General features: G+C 43.8%; 1 protein-coding gene across 1 annotated transcript in view; it reads left to right on the top strand.

The window, feature by feature from the left end:
• The first annotated feature begins 13385 nt into the window (after positions 1-13385).
• Positions 13386-19272, top strand: part of MYBPC3 (myosin binding protein C3) — a 182153-nt gene continuing 176266 nt past the window's right edge. The window contains exon 1 of the mRNA XM_056528158.1: positions 13386-13686. Coding sequence (XP_056384133.1) covers positions 13386-13686 — 301 coding nt within the window. The remainder of the gene's footprint in view (positions 13687-19272) is intronic.

The raw sequence follows: 19272 nt of genomic DNA, 5'->3' as shown, positions 1-19272 counted from the left end.
GTTGATGTTCTTGATGTTGATGTTCTTGATGTTCTCCTCCTACTTCCTTCTCTTCCAAATCCAGTCCGGGGCATTGATGTCTTCCATGATGCAGGCCCCGTCTGGATCGTAAGAGAATTTCTTCCTTTGCTCCACATCAGTCATGGAGACGTCATCAGGGAATTGTCTCCCCTCGGTCTCCATGTCCTCCGGCGCTGATGTTATGGCGGGGGCAGATGTTGATGCCACAGCCCGCTTTGATGGTATAGCCGGGAATGATGATGGAGCCCCATCCCGCTTCGATGGAATAGCCGGGGAAGATGTTGATGCCATAGCGCGCTTAGATGGAATAGCTGGCGCTGTATCTGCTCCCTTTGCACGGGTGTCAGGGGTCACCTGACTAAATCGCCTTTTCCGCCCAATAGCCATCACAGCAGTGATAACAAACCCAAAGCCCTCCAAAGCCCAAGCCAGCAAAGACTGACACAGTCTACAGGGCCTGAGCCCTTTCTATAGGCCCCAATAGGTTCTATGAGATCACATGTGTGACGTCACGAGCAGTGACCAAACCACACACAGATAAGGAGATCATCAGCAACATGTATCTGCTCTGGGCTTAGATTATACATCTGGACATTATGGGATGTTTTTATTTTCTATTTTTTTTAACCCCGTAAGGACGCAGGTATTTTATTTGTGGGGCAAAACGGAGAAAAAAAAACAGCACCATTTTGTAACTTTTGCGTGCTTCTGTTTCTACGTAGGGCACATTTCAGTAAAAATCACACTTAATTTTTATTCTGTAGATCCATATGATTAAAACCAAATTATACAGGTTTTGTTTTATTTTAAAATTATAATTTATAATTATATAATATATATATATAATCATATAATTAATAATTATAATTTTGTACGAAAATTTGTATGTTTAAAATTGTCCTCTTCTGACCCCTATAACTTTTTTAATTTTCCATATACGGGGATGTATGAGGGTCTTTTTTTGGCTCTGTGACCTGTAGTATTTATTGGTACCATTTTTGTTTTGATGCGACTTTTTGATTGCTTTTTTATAAAAAAAATTATGGTATACAAAGTGACGTATACACCAGTGACCATGCAGTTTAATTAACATTATATTTTTAATTTTCAGACATTTACGCACGCGGCGACACCACATATGTTTATGTTTATTTTTGTTTACATTCTTTTTTTGCAACAGCTGGAGGCGCCCTGGTTTGGAAACACTGCATTATGTCCTTCTCACTGTAGAAATGTGCATTTTTCTTCCTCTTTCTCTGATCCATAACATTTTTATTTTCCATCTATGGAGATGTATAAGGACGTATTGTTGTACTTTTATAGGTGCCCTTCATTTTAACATAAAATGGTTCATGCACCCAGAAAAAAAAAACGTATATATGGGGGGGAGAGAAAGCAATTGCGTGCACAGAGTTCACCATAAAAATAACATGATTACAGCTAACCAAATTTATAGGGATACTAGTTGAAAAATAAAAAATAAAAACTTTTTTTGTTAATTTTTTTTGGTTTTCTATACAATAACAAAGAAAGAGTGTACATTTATGAGTAACACAATTACAAAAATTGACAATTAATAAGACAATCATAGCATTTATACCATCATAGAGCAGCAGAGCATCAATAACACTGATCAATGCTAAGCCAAAGCCTAACATTGAGCAGTGTATGCAAGTGTAAGATTGCATGGTATAGCCCCCTATGGGGACTAAAAAAAGTAAAAAGTGTAAAAAACTTAAATAATTTTTTTTTTAACTGTTAATAAGTGTGAATAAGCGCCTCCTCCAATAAAAGTTTGAATCACCACCTATTTCCCTTTAAAAAAAAATAAAAATAAAGTACATTTCATAAAAAATAAACATGTGGTATCGCCGCGTGCGTAAATGTCCTAACTATTAAAATATCAGGTTACTTAACCCCTTAAGGACACATGACGTACTGGAACGTCATGTGTCCACTCCCGATCTATAACGCGGGGCCACGGCGTGGCCCCGCGTCATAGCGGGTCGGGCCCGGCCTCTAACAACGGCCGGGACCCGTGGCTAATAGCGCGCGGCATTGATCGCTGTGCCGCGCGCTATTAACCCTTTAGACGCGGCGTTCAAAGTTGAACGCCGCGTCTAAAGTGAAACCGAAAGCATCCCGGCTAGCTCAGTGGGCTGTTCGGGATAGCCGCGGTGAAATCGCGGCATCCCGAACAGCTGACAGGACAGCGGGAGGGCCCCTACCTGCCTCCTCGCTGTCCAATCGCCGAATGACTGCTCAGTGCCTGAGATCCAGGCATGAGCAGTCATCCGGCAGAATCGTTGATCACTGGTTTCTTATGAGAAACCAGTGATCAACATAGAAGATCAGTGTGTGCAGTGTTATAGGTCCCTATGGGACCTATAACACTGCAAAAAAAAAGTGAAAAAAAAAAGTGAATAAAGATCATTTAACTCCTCCCCTATTAAAAGTTTGAATCACCCCCCTTTTCCAATAAAAAAAAAAACACAGTGTAAATAAAAATAAAAATAAACATATGTGGTATCACCGCGTGCGGAAATGTCCGAATTATAAAAATATATCATTAATTAAACCGCTCGGTCAATGGCGTGCGCGCAAAAAAATTCCAAAGTCCAAAATAGTGCATTTTTGGTCACTTTTTATATCATTTAAAAATGAATAAAAAGTGATCAATAAGTCCTATCAATGCAAAAATGGTACCGTTAAAAACTTCAGATCACGGCGCAAAAAATGAGCCCTCATACCGCCCCATACACTGAAAAATAAAAAAGTTCTAGGGGTCAGAAGATGACAATTTTAAACGTATTAATTTTCCTGCATGTAGTTATGATTTTTTCCAGAAGTCCGACAAAATCAAACCTATATAAGTAGGGTATCATTTTAATCGTATGGACCTACAGAATACATATCAGGTGTCATTTTTACCGAAAAATGTACTACGTAGAAACGGAAGCCCCCAAAAGTTACAAAACAGCATTTTTTTTTTCAATTTTGTCGCACAATGATTTTTTTTCCCGCTTCACCATAGATTTTTGGGCAAAATGACTGACGTCATTACAAAGTAGAATTGGTGGCGCAAAAAATAAGCCATCATATGGATTTTTAGGTGTAAATTTGAAAGAGTTATGATTTTTTAAAGGCAAGGAGCAAAAAACGAAAATGCAAAAACGGAAAAACCTCCGGTCCTTAAGGGGTTAAACTGCATAGTCAATGGTGTAAATGAAAAAAAAATACCAAAGTCCAAAATTGCTTATTTTTGGTCACTTTGTAAATCATAAAAAATGTATTCAAAAATTGATCAAAAAGTCCTATCGAAACAAAAATGGTATCGATAAGAACTACAGATCACGGTGCAAAAAATGAGCCCTTACATAGCCATGTCTGTGGCAAAATAAAAAAGTTATAGGGGTCAGCAGATGACAATTTTAAACATACTAATTTTGGTGCATGTAGTTAGGATTTTTTTTTTTTTAAGTAGTAAAATATAATAAAACTTACATACATTGGGTATCCCTGTAACCATATGGACCTACAGAATAAAGATATGGTGTCATTTTTACCAAAAAGTGCACTGCGTAGAAACTTATGCCCTATAAATGTACAAAATGGTGTTTGTTTTTTCGATTTCACCCCAAAAATGTTCGCCATAGATTTTGTGGTAAAATTATTGATGTCATTATAAAATACAATTGTTCACGCAAAAAAACACAAAGCCGTTATATGGGTCTGTAGGTGGAAAATTTAAAGGTTATGAATTTTAGAAGGGGAGGAGGAAAAAACGAAAGTGCAAAAACTAAAATGGGTTTGGTTCTTTAGGGGTTAAAATTACGAACATGTATGTTTTTATTATGTGTAATATTGAGGTTGTCAAGGTTGGCTGCTGGTTAGGCCTTAAAATGTGAGTGACTGCTGCTATATACTGCTGAGTATCGACACAAGAAATAAATGCCAGACAAAATGTTGGTATATATCTCCTTCTCAGCATACTGGTTAAGGAGCTGTCCCAAGGAATTCTGTTTATTATATGGAAGTACCATGGTTTTTAAATTTGACTAAAAGGGGAGGTTAGTTATCACTTCAAAATCATCATGTTATATTTTGATTGTTTATTTGAGTATTGCGTCTGTATATATTAGCATATTAAGCATTCATTTCTTTCTTAGCCATAGGTCACTTATGTTGCCATCTCCCTATTTTACCAGAAAATTCCGGATGTATCTGTCCTTCTGCACAGTCTATATTTCTTCAAATGTTTTGTCTCTAACTTCAAACTTCTTTATCTTGCATCTTTTGGCCTCGTTCCAAGGTTTTCATTTTAGTTGCATGCAAATAGCAAGCTGATATGTCTCATAAGGAAAATAATGGTTTTTCTGCAGCATATATATCTATTTTTAATATATAAATATATATATATATATATATATATATATATTGATCAGTAATCAATATCATAAGGGCAATCCTTATCAATGTCACTAACCTTTTTTTTAATTTTTTTAGGTGGTGTATATTTACCTCAGCGCTGCACTACTACCTTCACAGAACAGACTCATTTCCCTGATGGGAGTAGTAGTACAGGGGCTGAGGAACTGATGGCACTGTGTCTCATGCCTGAGACCGCTGCCATCCTAACTTAGAAGCCAGGGAAGCGGGCGGCTTCTAAGTTACGATGGCAGCAGGTCTCAGGGGTGACACCCAGTGCCATCGGTTCCTCCGCCCCTGTACTACTACTCCCAACATGGACCAGAGTCTTTTCTATGATGGGAGAGTGCAGCGCTGAGGGAAATATATACCACCTAAAAAAAGGAAATAAAAAAACATACATTACACATAATAAATGAATACATTATACTTAATAAATTCATACATAATATTGTCTGTGGCTCTCAATTCCCTTCCCCCGCTCCCAATAATTGCATCTGCTTTAAAAAAAATATAAAATTGTTTAAAAACAGATAAAAATTGTTCCCTACAAATTCAGTCATCCCTACTGCATCATTCCCTTTGTTTGTTTGTTTTTTTGTTTATTTTAATGGTTCCGTACTAAATTCAGTTTAAAAAAAAGCTATGTCCATCCCTTTTTTTCCGATCGCTAAAGTCCAAAAAAAGAATTAACAATGCCTGCAAAAACACCAATGTTAACATCCACAAGGCTTTTTTTTTTATGGCACTTTTTCTCTCCCGTAGACTTCTATGGCAGAGAAACGCCACAATTTTCCCAACAAGTTTCAACATGAGGTTGTTTTTGAAAAAATGAGGCCACTGAGCCCAAAAAAGCAGATAAGCAGCCAAAGTAAAAAAAAAAAAAAAAAAAAAAAAAAAAAAATGGCAAGTAGATATGGCATTCTGCAGTTCCCTATTGATATGCAGCTAACATCTGGACACAGTGTTTTTCCATAAAAAAAAAAAAAAAAACACTTTTTTTTGGGGTGTTTTTGAAAAAAGATCTCAGTGGGAACCTGGCCTAAATGCGTCTGAGGTCATACTATTGCTGTGCTTGAAACACTTTCAATGTATGACCCGAAATACACATACTGCATATGATCCATTGACCATGGCGTGAATTCATGAATAGGACAGAAGGGGAAGTCATAAAAATACATGTAAGTTGGTTTTGCTAATATTTGGGTGACACACCTGCACACTGCAGCCCACACACTAGCATGTGGTGACAGACGTTTTGGAATACTCTGTTCTAAAACTTCCATTTTTCTTTCTATAGGGCAGTGGGCGTCTCATTTTTTGCATCATGACCTGTAGATTTACTTTGAACTATTTGGGGGTAAATGGGAATTTTTGACAGCCCTTTTAAAATTGTCTAAGTTGCAAAAAAAAGGGGTTTAGCCAAGGGGGCGGCAAATTGAGGATCTGCCTAGGGTGGTAAAGATCCTTGCACCAGCCCATGGTATGGACCACCTACAACAATGGTGGGTTCCTTCCTCTAGTGAGATATACATGACTGGCTGCTGCCTGCTAGTCAAGTGCTGCTTGTGAGGATTCATACCAGGCCATTAAAGTGCCCACTACATGCAGTATACGGGGTAAGTTGCTTTTTATGTGAGGTACATGGAGTTAATAATTTAGTAATGGTACTGTGAGAGTCCGGTGAGCCAGAAGCAGTATGTAAGTCTGTAAATAAAAAAATATACATGTTCATGTTCATTCCCCCCCATGAGCTGTTATATGACATTATCCTGTAGAGACCGGTGCGCCCTCATACATGGGCGTGGGAACCAGGGGGGGGACACATCCCCCCAGAAAATCATGCAGGGGGACAGATCATGGGGAATCCCCCCAGTTCTGCCTGCAGACTTTGCTGTATTATATAATCCCTGGGTTAATTTCACCCAGGGAGGCATCCGTAGTCCACTCCCCACCGGAGCCTCTTTGAACTGCGTGCACACTGCGTGCACGTCACTCATCAGCGCCTGCACTCTGGAGAAGAAAGAAAGCCCCCGTAGTGTACAGTATGGGAGAGGAGGGGGCACATGAGAGGGGGGGTAGGAAGCGGCAGAATAGGGGTTAATAATTTGGAGTTAGAGAAATTGGAGGTAGGGGGTTAAAAGATAGGAGGAGCGAGGTCGGCACAGGAAGAAGATGAACAGGAAGGGGAGGAGCCATTCGGCAAGAAGAAATCGTGTCCCGCGCGCCCTCCCTGAGGTAGCGCTCTCTGGGCGGTGGTGGGGATTTTGTGTGCTTGGGGGATTCTTTTGTCACAGCGGCGTGAGCTGCAGGGGGATTTGGAGGCATGCTGGAACGATGGTGGAGGCCCGGGGGGGGGGGGGGGGGGGGAGCTTGGTTGGTAGCCAGCTACTTATGGGGGTCCCTAGCAGAAGGGATAGAGTGGTCTCCGAAAGGTGGTGCCCTTGGGTCAGGTGATGGTCGACCAAGGGCAAATTAGGAGAGAGTGCCTGGAAGAGAAGGTGCCTTCAGGTCCCCTCCAGCCTGTTGCTAGCAGGGAGAAGGGTCAGTTGCAATTGTGAAGGTTATTTATATTGGTATGGGGGGGGGTATATTATCCCTGATTAATGTGTTATATTTTGGTTATTTATTCTGTTAAATTATTTATGAAGAGAGAGTCAAAAGATGTTATATATTTCTTACTTGTTTGATAATAAAATTGTTGGTCCGCTGTGGCCATTGCACCATGCAAAATGAGTCTGTGTTTATTGGGGGTGGTAATAGAAGTGGGGGACGGGTGCAAGGGTAGCGTACCTCTACTCTCCCCTAGTCATGTGAGGGGTGGACTCACTTATGGGATATACTGTATATAATGTGAGGGGTGGACTCACTTATGGGATATACTGTATATAATGTGAGGGGTGGACTCACTTATGGGATATACTGTATATAATGTGAGGGGTGGAGTCACTTATGGGATATGCTGTATATAATGTGAGGGGTGGAGTCATTTATGGGAGATCCTGTATATATAATGTGAGGGGTGGAGTCACTTATGGGAGATACTGTATATATAATGTGAGGGGTGGACTCACTTATGGGATATACTGTATATATAATGTGAGGGGTGGACTCACTTATGGGATATACTGTATATCATAGGCGTGCGCAGCCTATTGCATTAGGGTGTGCACCCTAAAGCACAAACTCACGCAGCGCACGCGTGTGTGATATATATACACACACACACAAACTCTTGCTTGCATGCACACATACATAAACATACCTACACTCATAAATATCAATACAAACAAAATGAAAAACTTTATTAAAACTTTTTTTGGGATTGGAGGCTTTTTTTTGGATTGGAGGCTCCATTATACATACACTGTACAGCAATCATACGTCCATTATACATACACTGTGACTGTACAGCAATCATACATCCAATCCATTAATAATGGATTGGATGTATGATTGCTGTACAGTCACAGACAGTGTATGTATAATGGAGGTATGCTTGCTGTACAGTGTATGTATAATGGTGGTATGCTTGCTGTACAGTGTATGTATAATGAATGTATGCTTGCTGTACAGTGTATGTATAATGGATGTATGCTTGCTGTACAGTGTATGTATAATGGTGGTATGCTTGCTGTACAGTGTATGTATAATGAATGTATGATTGCTGTACAGTGTATGTATAATGGTGGTATGCTTGCTGTACAGTGTATGTATAATGAATGTATGATTGCTGTACAGTGTATGTATAATGGATGTATGATTGCTGTACAGTGTATGTATAATGGATGTATGATTGCTGTACAGTGTATGTATAATGGAGGTATGATTGCTGTACAGTGTATGTATAATGGAGGTATGCTTGCTGTACAGTGTATGTATAATGGTGGTATGCTTGCTGTACAGTGTATGTATAATGAATGTATGCTTGCTGTACATTGTATGTATAATGGTGGTATGCTTGCTGTACAGTGTATGTATAATGAATGTATGCTTGCTGTACAGTGTATGTATAATGGATGTATGATTGCTGTACAGTGTATGTATAATGGATGTATGATTGCTGTACAGTGTATGTATAATGGAGGTATGATTGCTGTACAGTGTATGTATAATGGAGGTATGATTGCTGTACAGTGTATGTATAATGGTGGTATGATTGCTGTACAGTGTATGCATAATGGAGGTATGATTGCTGTACAGTGTATGTATAATGAAGGTATGATTGCTGTACAGTGTATGTATAATGGTGGTATGCTTGCTGTACAGTGTATGTATAATGGCGGTATGCTTGCTGTACAGTGTATGTATAATGGCGGTATGATTGCTGTACAGTGTATGTATAATGGTGGTATGCTTGCTGTACAGTGTATAATGGTGGTATGATTGCTGTACAGTGTATGTATAATGGATGTATGATTGCTGTACAGTGTATGTATAATGGTGGTATGCTTGCTGTACAGTGTATGTATAATGGCTGTATGCTTGCTGTACAGTGTATAATGGTGGCATGCTTGCTGTACAGTGTATGTATAATGGAGGTATGATTGCTGTACAGTGTAAGTATAATGGAGGTATGATTGCTGTACAGTGTATGTATAATGGATGTCTGCTTGCTGTACAGTGTATGTATAATGGAGGTATGATTGCTGTACAGTGTATGTATAATGGAGGTATGCTTGCTGTACAGTGTATGTATAATGGATGTATGCTTGCTGTACAGTGTATGTATAATGGAGGTATGCTTGCTGTACAGTGTATGTATAATGGTGGTATGATTGCTGCACAGTGTATGTATAATGGTGGTATGCTTGCTGTACAGTGTATGTATAATGGATGTTTGCTTGCTGTACAGTGTATGTATAATGGCGGTATGCTTGCTGTACAGTGTATGTATAATGGCGGTATGCTTGCTGTACAGTGTATGTATAATGGTGGTATGCTTGCTGTACAGTGTATGTATAATGGATGTATGATTGCTGTACAGTTTAAGTATAATGGATGTCTGCTTGCTGTACAGTGTATGTATAATGGATGTATGATTGCTGTACAGTGTATTTATAATGGTGGTATGCTTGCTGTACAGTGTATGTATAATGGAGGTATGATTGCTGTACAGTGTATGTATAATGGCGGTATGATTGCTGTACAGTGCATGTATAATGGAGGTATGATTGCTGTACAGTGTATGTATAATGGTGGTATGCTTGCTGTACAGTGTATGTATAATGGTGGTATACTTGCTGTACAGTGTATGTATAATGGTGGTATGACTGCTGTACAGTGTATGTATAATGGAGGTATGCTTGCTGTACAATGTATGTATAATGGAGGTATGATTGCTGCACAGTGTATGTATAATGGAGGTATGATTGCTGTACAGTGTATGTATAATGGATGTATGCTTGCTGTACAGTGTATGTATAATGGATATATGATTGCTGTACAATGTATGTATAATGGAGGTATGCTTGCTGTACAGTGTATGTATAATGAAGGTATGATTGCTGTACAGTGTATGTATAATGGTGGTATGCTTGCTGTACAGTGTATGTATAATGGAGGTATGCTTGCTGTACAATGTATGTATAATGGAGGTATGATTGCTGCACAGTGTATCTATAATGGAGGTATGATTGCTGTACAGTGTATGTATAATGGAGGTATGCTTGCTGTACAGTGTAAGTATAATGGATGTATGCTTGCTGTACAGTGTATGTATAATGGAGGTATGATTGCTGTACAGTGTATGTATAATGGAGGTATGATTGCTGTACAGTGTATGTATAATGGTGGTATGCTTGCTGTACAGTGTATGTATAATGGAGGTATGCTTGCTGTACAGTGTATGTATAATGGAGGTATGCTTGCTGTACAGTGTATAATGGAGGTATGATTGCTGTACAGTGTATGTATAATGGCGGTATGCTTGCTGTACAGTGTATGTATAATGGATGTATGCTTGCTGTACAGTGTATGTATAATGGAGGTATGATTGCTGTACAGTGTATGTATAATGGAGGTATGATTGCTGTACAGTGTATGTATAATGGCGGTATGCTTGCTGTACAGTGTATGTATAATGGTGGTATGCTTGCTGTACAGTGTATGTATAATGGTGGTATGCTTGCTGTACAGTGTATGTATAATGGAGGTATGATTGCTGTACAGTGTATGTATAATGGAGGTATGCTTGCTGTACAGTGTATGTATAATGGTGGTATGCTTGCTGTACAGTGTATGTATAATGGATGTATGATTGCTGTACAGTGTATGTATAATGGTGGTATGCTTGCTGTACAGTGTATGTATAATGGCGGTATGCTTGCTGTACAGTGTATGTATAATGGAGGTATGATTGCTTTACAGTGTATGTATAATGAATGTATGATTGCTGTACAGTGTATGTATAATGGAGGTATGATTGTTGTACAGTGTATGTATAATGGAGGTATGATTGCTGTACAGTGTATGTATAATGGTGGTATGCTTGCTGTACAGTGTATGTATAATGGATGTATGATTGTTGTACAGTGTATGTATAATGGAGGTATGATTGCTGTACAGTGTATGTATAATGGAGGTATGATTGTTGTACAGTGTATGTATAATGGAGGTATGATTGCTGTACAGTGTATGTATAATGGTGGTATGCTTGCTGTACAGTGTATGTATAATGGATGTATGATTGCTGTACAGTGTATGTATAATGGAGGTATGATTGCTGTACAGTGTATGTATAATGGATTTATGGTTGCTGTACAGTGTATGTATAATGGATGTATGCTTGCTGTACAGTGTATGTATAATGGAGGTATGATTGCTGTACAGTGTATGTATAATGGAGGTATGCTTGCTGTACAATGTATGTATAATGGAGGTATGATTGCTGTACAGTGTATGTATAATGGAGGTATGATTGCTGTACAGTGTAAGTATAATGAATGTATGATTGCTGTACAGTGTATGTATAATGGAGGTATGATTGCTGTACAGTGTATGTATAATGAATGTATGATTGCTGTACAGTGTATGTATAATGGAGGTATGCTTGCTGTACAGTGTATGTACAATGGAGGTATGATTGCTGTACAGTGTATGTATAATGGGTGTATGATTGCTGTACAGTGTATGTATAATGGAAGTATGATTGCTGTACAGTGTATGTATAATGGTGGTATGCTTGCTGTACAGTGTATGTATAATGGAGGTATGATTGCTGTACAGTGTATGTATAATGGTGGTATGCTTGCTGTACAGTGTATGTATAATGGAGGTATGATTGCTGTACAGTGTATGTATAATGGATGTATGATTGCTGTACAGTGTATGTATAATTGAGGTATGATTGCTGTACAGTGTATGTATAATGGATGTATGATTGCTGTACAGTGTATGTATGATTGCTGTACAGTGTATGTATAATGGAGGTATGATTGCTGTACAGTGTATGTATAATGGAGGTATGATTGCTGTACAGTGTATGTATAATGGATGTATGATTGCTGTACAGTGTATGTATAATGGCGGTATGCTTGCTGTACAGTGTATGTATAATGGCGGTATGATTGCTGTACAGTGTATGTATAATGGATGTATGCTTGCTGTACAGTGTATGTATAATGGCGGTATGCTTGCTGTACAGTGTATGTATAATGGCGGTATGATTGCTGTACAGTGTATGTATAATGGCGGTATGCTTGCTGTACAGTGAATGTATAATGGCGGTATGATTTCTGTACAGTGTATGTATAATGGAGGTATGCTTGCTGTACAGTGTATGTATAATGGTGGTATGATTGCTGCACAGTGTATGTATAATGGAGGTATGATTGCTGTACAGTGTATGTATAATGGAGGTATGATTGCTGTACAGTGTAAGTATAATGGATGTATGCTTGCTGTACAGTGTATGTATAATGGAGGTATGATTGCTGTACAGTGTATGTATAATGGAGGTATGATTGCTGTACAGTGTATGTATAATGGAGGTATTATTGCTGTACAGTGTATGTATAATGGCGGTCTGATTGCTGTACAGTGTATGTATAATGGCGGTATGCTTGCTGTACAGTGTAAGTATAATGGAGGTATGATTGCTGTACAGTGTATGTATAATGGAGGTATGATTGCTGTACAGTGTATGTATAATGGACAGGGCCGTCTTTAATTTTGATTGGACCCTGGGCAAGCAATTTTTTTTGGTCCCCCCGGTCCCCCATCCCACACACACTCGGGATCAGTACAGGATCAGTAATGTAATGTATGTACACAGTGACCTCACCAGCAGAATAGTGAGTACAGCTCTGGAGTATATTGCAGGATATAACTCGGGATCAGTACAGAATAAGTAATGTAATGTATGTACACAGTGACCTCACCAGCAGAATAGTGAGTACAGCTCTGGAGTATAATATAGGATATAACTCAGGAGCAGTACAGGATAAGTAATGTAATGTATGTACACAGTGACCTCACCAGCAGAATAGTGAGTCCAGCTCTGGAGTAAGGTTGGGTGTGTCTGTGCTCCTGTGACTTCCAGCAAACTTCCAGAGAAGCAGACTTTTCTTCCGCCCCTCCCCAGGTGTGTGGCAGACTCCTGGGTAGGGATCTCTGCTATGGAGCCCCGGGAATCCAGGACTTCATTTTGCGCTCCCCGTTCTAGGCCGGAGGGGTGTGTGCGCGAACATGCAACGGCCAGTAGCCAGGATGGGGTCAGAAGATCGACCAGGGCCCACAGCAATGTGGGGCCCCCTCCCCCATCCCCAGCTGGGAGCTGCAAAGCTTCTAGCAAAAGTTCATCCAGGCCAAGAAGCTCATCCAGGCAGAGGAATGGAGTAAAGGCATCTACATCAGTTTCCCCAGAACCCCAGCAATGGGGGGTAAAGGGGCCAAGGGAATCCCTGGCAATATTCACATCCAGAATGCAGGCCAAGATGGCTCAATATGAGGAGCTTGGGAAGCAGCTCAGAGGAATAAGAGCGGATTTAAAATTTGCCCGCTACCAAGTGGATCAGTCATCCAGGGCCAAGAAGGCAGCATCTGCCGCTAAGGTAAAAACATTAAAGAAAAAAGTGGAGGAGATTGTGCGGATGAGGTCTGACATTGTGGAAGGTGCCGGCATTTTCCGTGAGAAATTTGTCCATGGTGCTCGTTTCTCTGGTATGCCGGTCTCCAGAGACGATGATGATGATGATTGCCAGAGTGAGAAGGAGGAGATGGAGGAAGGTGAAGGAGGTGAGGAGGGTGATGCGAGTGAGGGGGATATGGATACTAATTCTTTGTGTGCCACCACTGCTGCCCCTGACCCCCCACTTACCCTGAGTGAAGACCGTGTGAACCCGGGTCAGGTGGCCTTACCTCCCTCCAGTGAGGATGATGATGATAATGATGATGGCAGTGACTGCAGTCAAGGCAGCGGCTTGGCAGATGGGGGTCTCCTGCGGGCGATTGTAATGCAGGAGTCCCCCACCCGTCTGGAAAACTTCTCTTTTGGAGAGGATTTAGGCCCAGAGGAGGAGAGGAAGAATAAAAAAGCGAAGGGCAGGAAGAGGAAGAAAACGCAAGGACAAGTTAAGTTTGTCTTTTCTTCTTTCCAGCAGTCTGAGTCAGCTGAGAAGCCGATTCAGGGTGCTGGGTCCCCCAACCTGCCAGACCCCGTTTCTGTAGTGGAGTGGGGCCAGCATGGGGGATACAGTAGTGAACCCAAAATGGCCGCGGGTGCTATAGAAAAAAAAGGGCACCCTCCTGTGAGGGGGGAGGGTGCCCAGGCACCAGAAAATGGTGGCAGATTCCCTTGTTCGGGGGACGGTACAGGTCCTGGCACTGCAGGGCACTCCCCTGTGAGGGGGGGGGGTGTTCGGGCACCGGACCTTGTTGGTTCAGGGGGCGGTCCCCTAGGTGATGCAGTCGGTACCGATCCTGGCACTGTGAAGGAGAAGGTTCCCTGCACGTCAGCCGCAGTAGGCGGGGCGGGAGTGCGTCCGGAGGGACAGCTCCTGTCAAAATCTGTGGCGGCGTGCGAGGGGGCGGGGCCACATATGATGAGGGCGGATCCTGTGTCTGTGCCCCAAGACACTGGACAGAAGAGCCGTGCAGCTCCAATTATTAATCCAGCAACCCTTATACCTGGAGTATCAGACCGAGCCAGCCCGGCCTGTAACACATCAAGGGAGAGTGTACGCAAGAGTGAAAGTGAGAGCAAAAATGTGAATAAAAATGGTAATGTGCAGGATGTGAGTTATGGTAGTGTGCATGGGAGGAGTTGTAGTAGCAGTATGGATGAAGGGAGCGGAATGCAAGAGAGGGGTTCAAGCGGGGTGCAAGCGGGGTGCAAGGGATGGGTGCAAGTGGGGTGCAAGAGAGGGGTGCTTGTGAAATACAGGTGAGGAGTGATATGCAAAAGAGAGGTGTTATGGCTGAGGCTTACATTAGGAACAAGGGTCCTGGTTTGGGGTCTGGTTCTGGTTCGACTGCCCCCCCGGTAGTGGCTGCTTCTCCCAGAAGCTATGCCAGCGTCACTGCCGGGGGATCAGGGGGATCTCCATCTCCATCTGGCTCTGGGGGTCACTTGCAACAGCGCCTCCTGGAGGCTCTACGTAGGGGAGACAGGTCAATCCATGTAGAGGGGAGGGGTGAGGTTGACCTGTCTTTTTGGATAGAAAGACATGGCTTAGGCGCCTTCCGAGAACAAAACGGGGAGGTGGTCTGGTCCCTCCCAACATCCGGGCAGGAAAGTGGCCGTAGGAATGTGGTCCGTTTGCTGTGGAGGGGCGAAGATGCGTGTCCCCCTCGGGGAAGGGTGGTTGAGCTCCTCCTCCAGATGGAATTCAGGGCAAGTGACATCTTTGCCCTGATCCACCCCTACGGTACTTCCGAGTTTGACATCAGCTTCGTTCGACCGGAGGGTTTGGAACTTTTCTGGTCGAACTATAAGGTGGTGAAAAGCGCGCCCGGCTGGCGGGATTTCGCCGTAAAGGCGATATCCCGTCAGAATCTGGCGAAGAAAGTGACTGTATTGACACGTAACGAGTCACTATCTTGCTATGACATCATGACCTGGCTCAGCAGATATGGTGATGTGACGGACATGCCGAAAAAGAACTATGACGAACATGGGATCTGGTCTGGGGCCTGGATGTTTTCCGTCAAACTTAAGCGTTCGGGGAGCACTGTTGCCCACATCCCATCAGCTGCTTTTCTTGGGAGAGACAGAATCCAAATTTTCTACCAGGGGCAGCCCAAGGTCTGTCACAGGTGTGGCAGCCCCACTCACTTTAGCGCAGCCTGTACCGTGCAGGTCTGTGCTCTGTGTGGTGGGGTAGGTCATCTTGCCGCATCCTGTAGGCAGATCCGGTGTCATCTGTGTGGTGTCTTAGGACACCCTTTCAGCCGTTGTCCTAGCGCCTTTGCCCGTGCGACGGTCACCTTGGCTGGGGAGAGCAGTAATGTTGCCTCAGCTGGGGAGGGCACGAGTGCGGGAGAAGGTGCAACAGGGTCAGTGAAGAGGAAAAGTCCCGCCAAGCTGAGGCGGGAGGCTAATCGGAGAAGGAGCAGGGAACTGGAGAGTTCCCATGTGGCCGGGGTAGCTTCTGGCCCTGCTCCAGAGGTTAGTCCTGAAACTGCTGAGGCCCTGGGGGAGAATGTGCTGGATGAGGAAATGGGGAGAATCTGTAAAGAAGAGGGCAGCAAGGCCGATCTTTCCGATTCCTCCCACTGTGAAAGTGTGGATGAGGAAGGTGAAGAGAGGCCAAAAAAAAAGGGCAGTAAAGGGAGAAAGAAGAGGTCAGAGCCCTCTAGTCCTCGTGCTATGGACCAGGTCCCAAGCGGAAGCTTACCTGCCCCCCCTCTGATTGATCTGTCAAACCGGTACTCTGTCCTTGATGACATCTCCTCCCCCTCCATGGAGGGGGGGGGTCGAGGATGGGGTGCCTGAAGTGGGGGAGCCTCCAGGGGGAACTGGGCCCTGTCCTGATGGGGCAATTTCCTCAGGGGATGGGGCCAAACCGGAGCCAGGTGGAAATGGGGATTCAAAAATGGACCAATCGGAATCCAAAAAACGGTCCAAAGAGAAAGAAGCCTCCTCGTCTGGGGATGAGGGGGTGAAGAAAAAACAGAAATGAGGGGGTTAGGGCCGTCTAACTCAATCACCCATGATGGCGGCACTCACCCCATTGACGCTGGCATCTATTAACTGTGCCAGCATAAAGTCTGATACGGCTAGATTCGCAGCCTTTGATTTTCTCGGCCGTGTTGATGCCGACATTTTCTTTTTACAGGAGACCAGGTTGTTAGATCTAGCCTCCCTGGTAAAAGCCAGGAGGGAGTGGAGGCGTGGCCCCTCCCACTGGTCTCTTGCGGCTGAGCCGTATAGTGGGGTGGCGGTCCTTTTTACCGCTCCTGTTGAATGCAGACGGGTTATTGAGTTAGAAATGGGGAGGTGCCTGATCTTAGATGTCCTCATGAAGGGGCAAGAGCTTCGGCTTATTAACATCTACGCCCCACAAACAAAGTGGGGACGAAAAGATCTCTTTATGAGGATTAAGCCCTTTCTTTTTACAAGCCGACAGGTGATCTTTGGAGGGGATTTCAATACTGTCACGAGGTCCCAAGATAGGAGAGGCTCCAATGATCGGTTGGCTTATGATAGCATAGCTCTCAATAGTATAGTTAGGGAAGCTCGCCTAGAGGATGCCCACATCCGGAGCCCCTCAGGCCACGCGGGTTTCACCTATCATCGAGGTAGCTGCAGGTCTAGAATAGACAGGTTTTATTTAAAGGAGGAAGCCGTCTCTTCCGCAGTGTCCGTGGTTGAGGTGGAGTTCTCCGACCACTGTATGATTTCTTTTTCCCTGAATGTTTCAGAGACCCCCCGGATGGGAAAAGGTTATTGGAAGCTGAATTCGTCCCTCCTGGAGGAAGCGGAGATAAGACAGTCCTTTGAGGATTTTCTTCAGAGTCAGGTACCTTTACTGGACCTATGTAGTAGTAAGTCAGAGTGGTGGGAGATATTCAAGAATCGGGTTGCGGGGTTCTTCCGCCAGCTCTCGAGCCTCAGGTCCCTGAACAGGTATCGCCTGTATCAGGGTCTGAGGAGGAAACTCGAGCTTCTCGTCTTGACTGGAGGTAGCCGTGAGGATATCTCCAGAGTGAAGTCCTTGCTAATGAGGTGTCAGTACGATAGGCACGCATCTTTGGTTTTTGAGAGGGATTTCGGGAAGTACCGCTCGCCCGACCCTTACAGAAACTGTAAGATGTCAGTGAGTAGTAAAATCATTTCAGGACTGATTGATAGTACAGGATCTCTGAATCGGTCCAGATCAGGGATCTTGGAGGTCGTCAGATCCTTCTACTCACACCTCTTGGGAAGGAAGGATCTAGATCGAGACAGGATGTCGGCTTTCCTGGCTGAAACCATTCCTGAGCCAGGGGTAGACCCCTCTCTTGATGTTTTGGCAGAAGAAATCAGGGAAGAGGAAGTGAGACTGGCGATCGAGGGGCTCGCCCCCAAGAAGTCGCCAGGTCCGGATGGCTTAACATCCGAGTGGTACAGGACCTTTAAGGAGTCTTTAGCTCCCCTCTTGACTGAGGTATTCAATGAGTGTCTCTCCTCGGGCACTCTGCCGAAGTCAATGAGGAGGTCAGCCCTGATTCTTCTCTCAAAGGGTAAAGATCCCAGCCGTATTGAGAATTGGAGACCCATAGCTCTTCTCAATACGGACAGGAAGCTTCTCGCCAAGATACTGTTAAATCGGCTGGTGAAGTTTGCACCCCGGCTCTTTTCGGGGGCCCAGCATTGCTCGGTTCCAGGCCGCAGCACCTTAAGTGCTGTCCTTAGTGTCAGGGAGGCAGTGGAGCGGAGTAGTGCAGGTCTCTGGAAGGGGTACTTGCTGTCCCTGGATCAGGCCAAAGCATTTGATCGGGTGAACCACGAGTACCTCTGGTCCGTCCTCCTGAGATATGGCTTACCGAGTACTTTTGTTAATTGGCTTAAGATCTTGTATGCAGGGGCAGAGAGTTTCCCACTGGTGAACGGTTGGTCTGGCCGCTCTTTTGTGGTGGGGTCCGGAGTCCGTCAGGGTTGTCCCTTGAGCCCGCTTTTATACGTGTTAGCAATTGATCCCTTCGTCCGGAGGGTAGATTGTGGGCCGTTGGCGGGAGTCGGGATGAGTCTGGCGGAGCTGGATGTCGCCCAAAGAGTGGTGGCGTACGCTGATGATGTCACCATTTTCGTGTCCTCGAGAGAGGAGGTCGATGTGGTGATGTCGGAAGTGGACCGCTACTCGGAGGCATCCGGGTCTAAGATCAACCAGGATAAGTGTGAAAGTCTCTGGCTGGGAGGGGGAGATCCCACGTTTGATCTCCCGGACACCCTTCCAGGGCCCCAAGAGTCAGCAAAACTTCTGGGCATCACATTCGGCCAGGATGATTATCCCACCAAAAACTGGGATGGTAAGCTTCAGGGTGCCACTCAGAAGGTGGACCAGTGGAAGGGTTGGTCTATGACCCTCAGAGAAAGGGTACACCTGATCAAATCGTACCTGCTCCCCTTGTTTATCTATCTGGGCAGCGTATGTATCTTGCCAGAGGCTTCCTATACTAGGATCTACAGCCTGTTTTTCCAACTGTTATGGGGGAACAGGATGAACCTAGTCAAGAGGGAGGTTACGTACCGCCCGAGGAGACTAGGGGGTTTATCTATGGTAAACCCTGTGGTGTTCTTAACGAACACCTTCTTGAAAGCCAACATCTCAAACCTCTGGTCAGAGAGGGCTCCTCCGTGGGTACTCTCCTGCAGGGAGTGGTTTCGGCCTTTCTTCCAGG

The sequence above is a fragment of the Hyla sarda genome, chromosome 6, assembly GCF_029499605.1.
Source record: "Hyla sarda isolate aHylSar1 chromosome 6, aHylSar1.hap1, whole genome shotgun sequence".
Classification (NCBI taxonomy): domain Eukaryota; kingdom Metazoa; phylum Chordata; class Amphibia; order Anura; family Hylidae; genus Hyla; species Hyla sarda.
The sequence above is the reverse complement of the archived record's forward strand: the minus strand, read 5'-3'. Positions and strand labels throughout refer to the sequence as shown.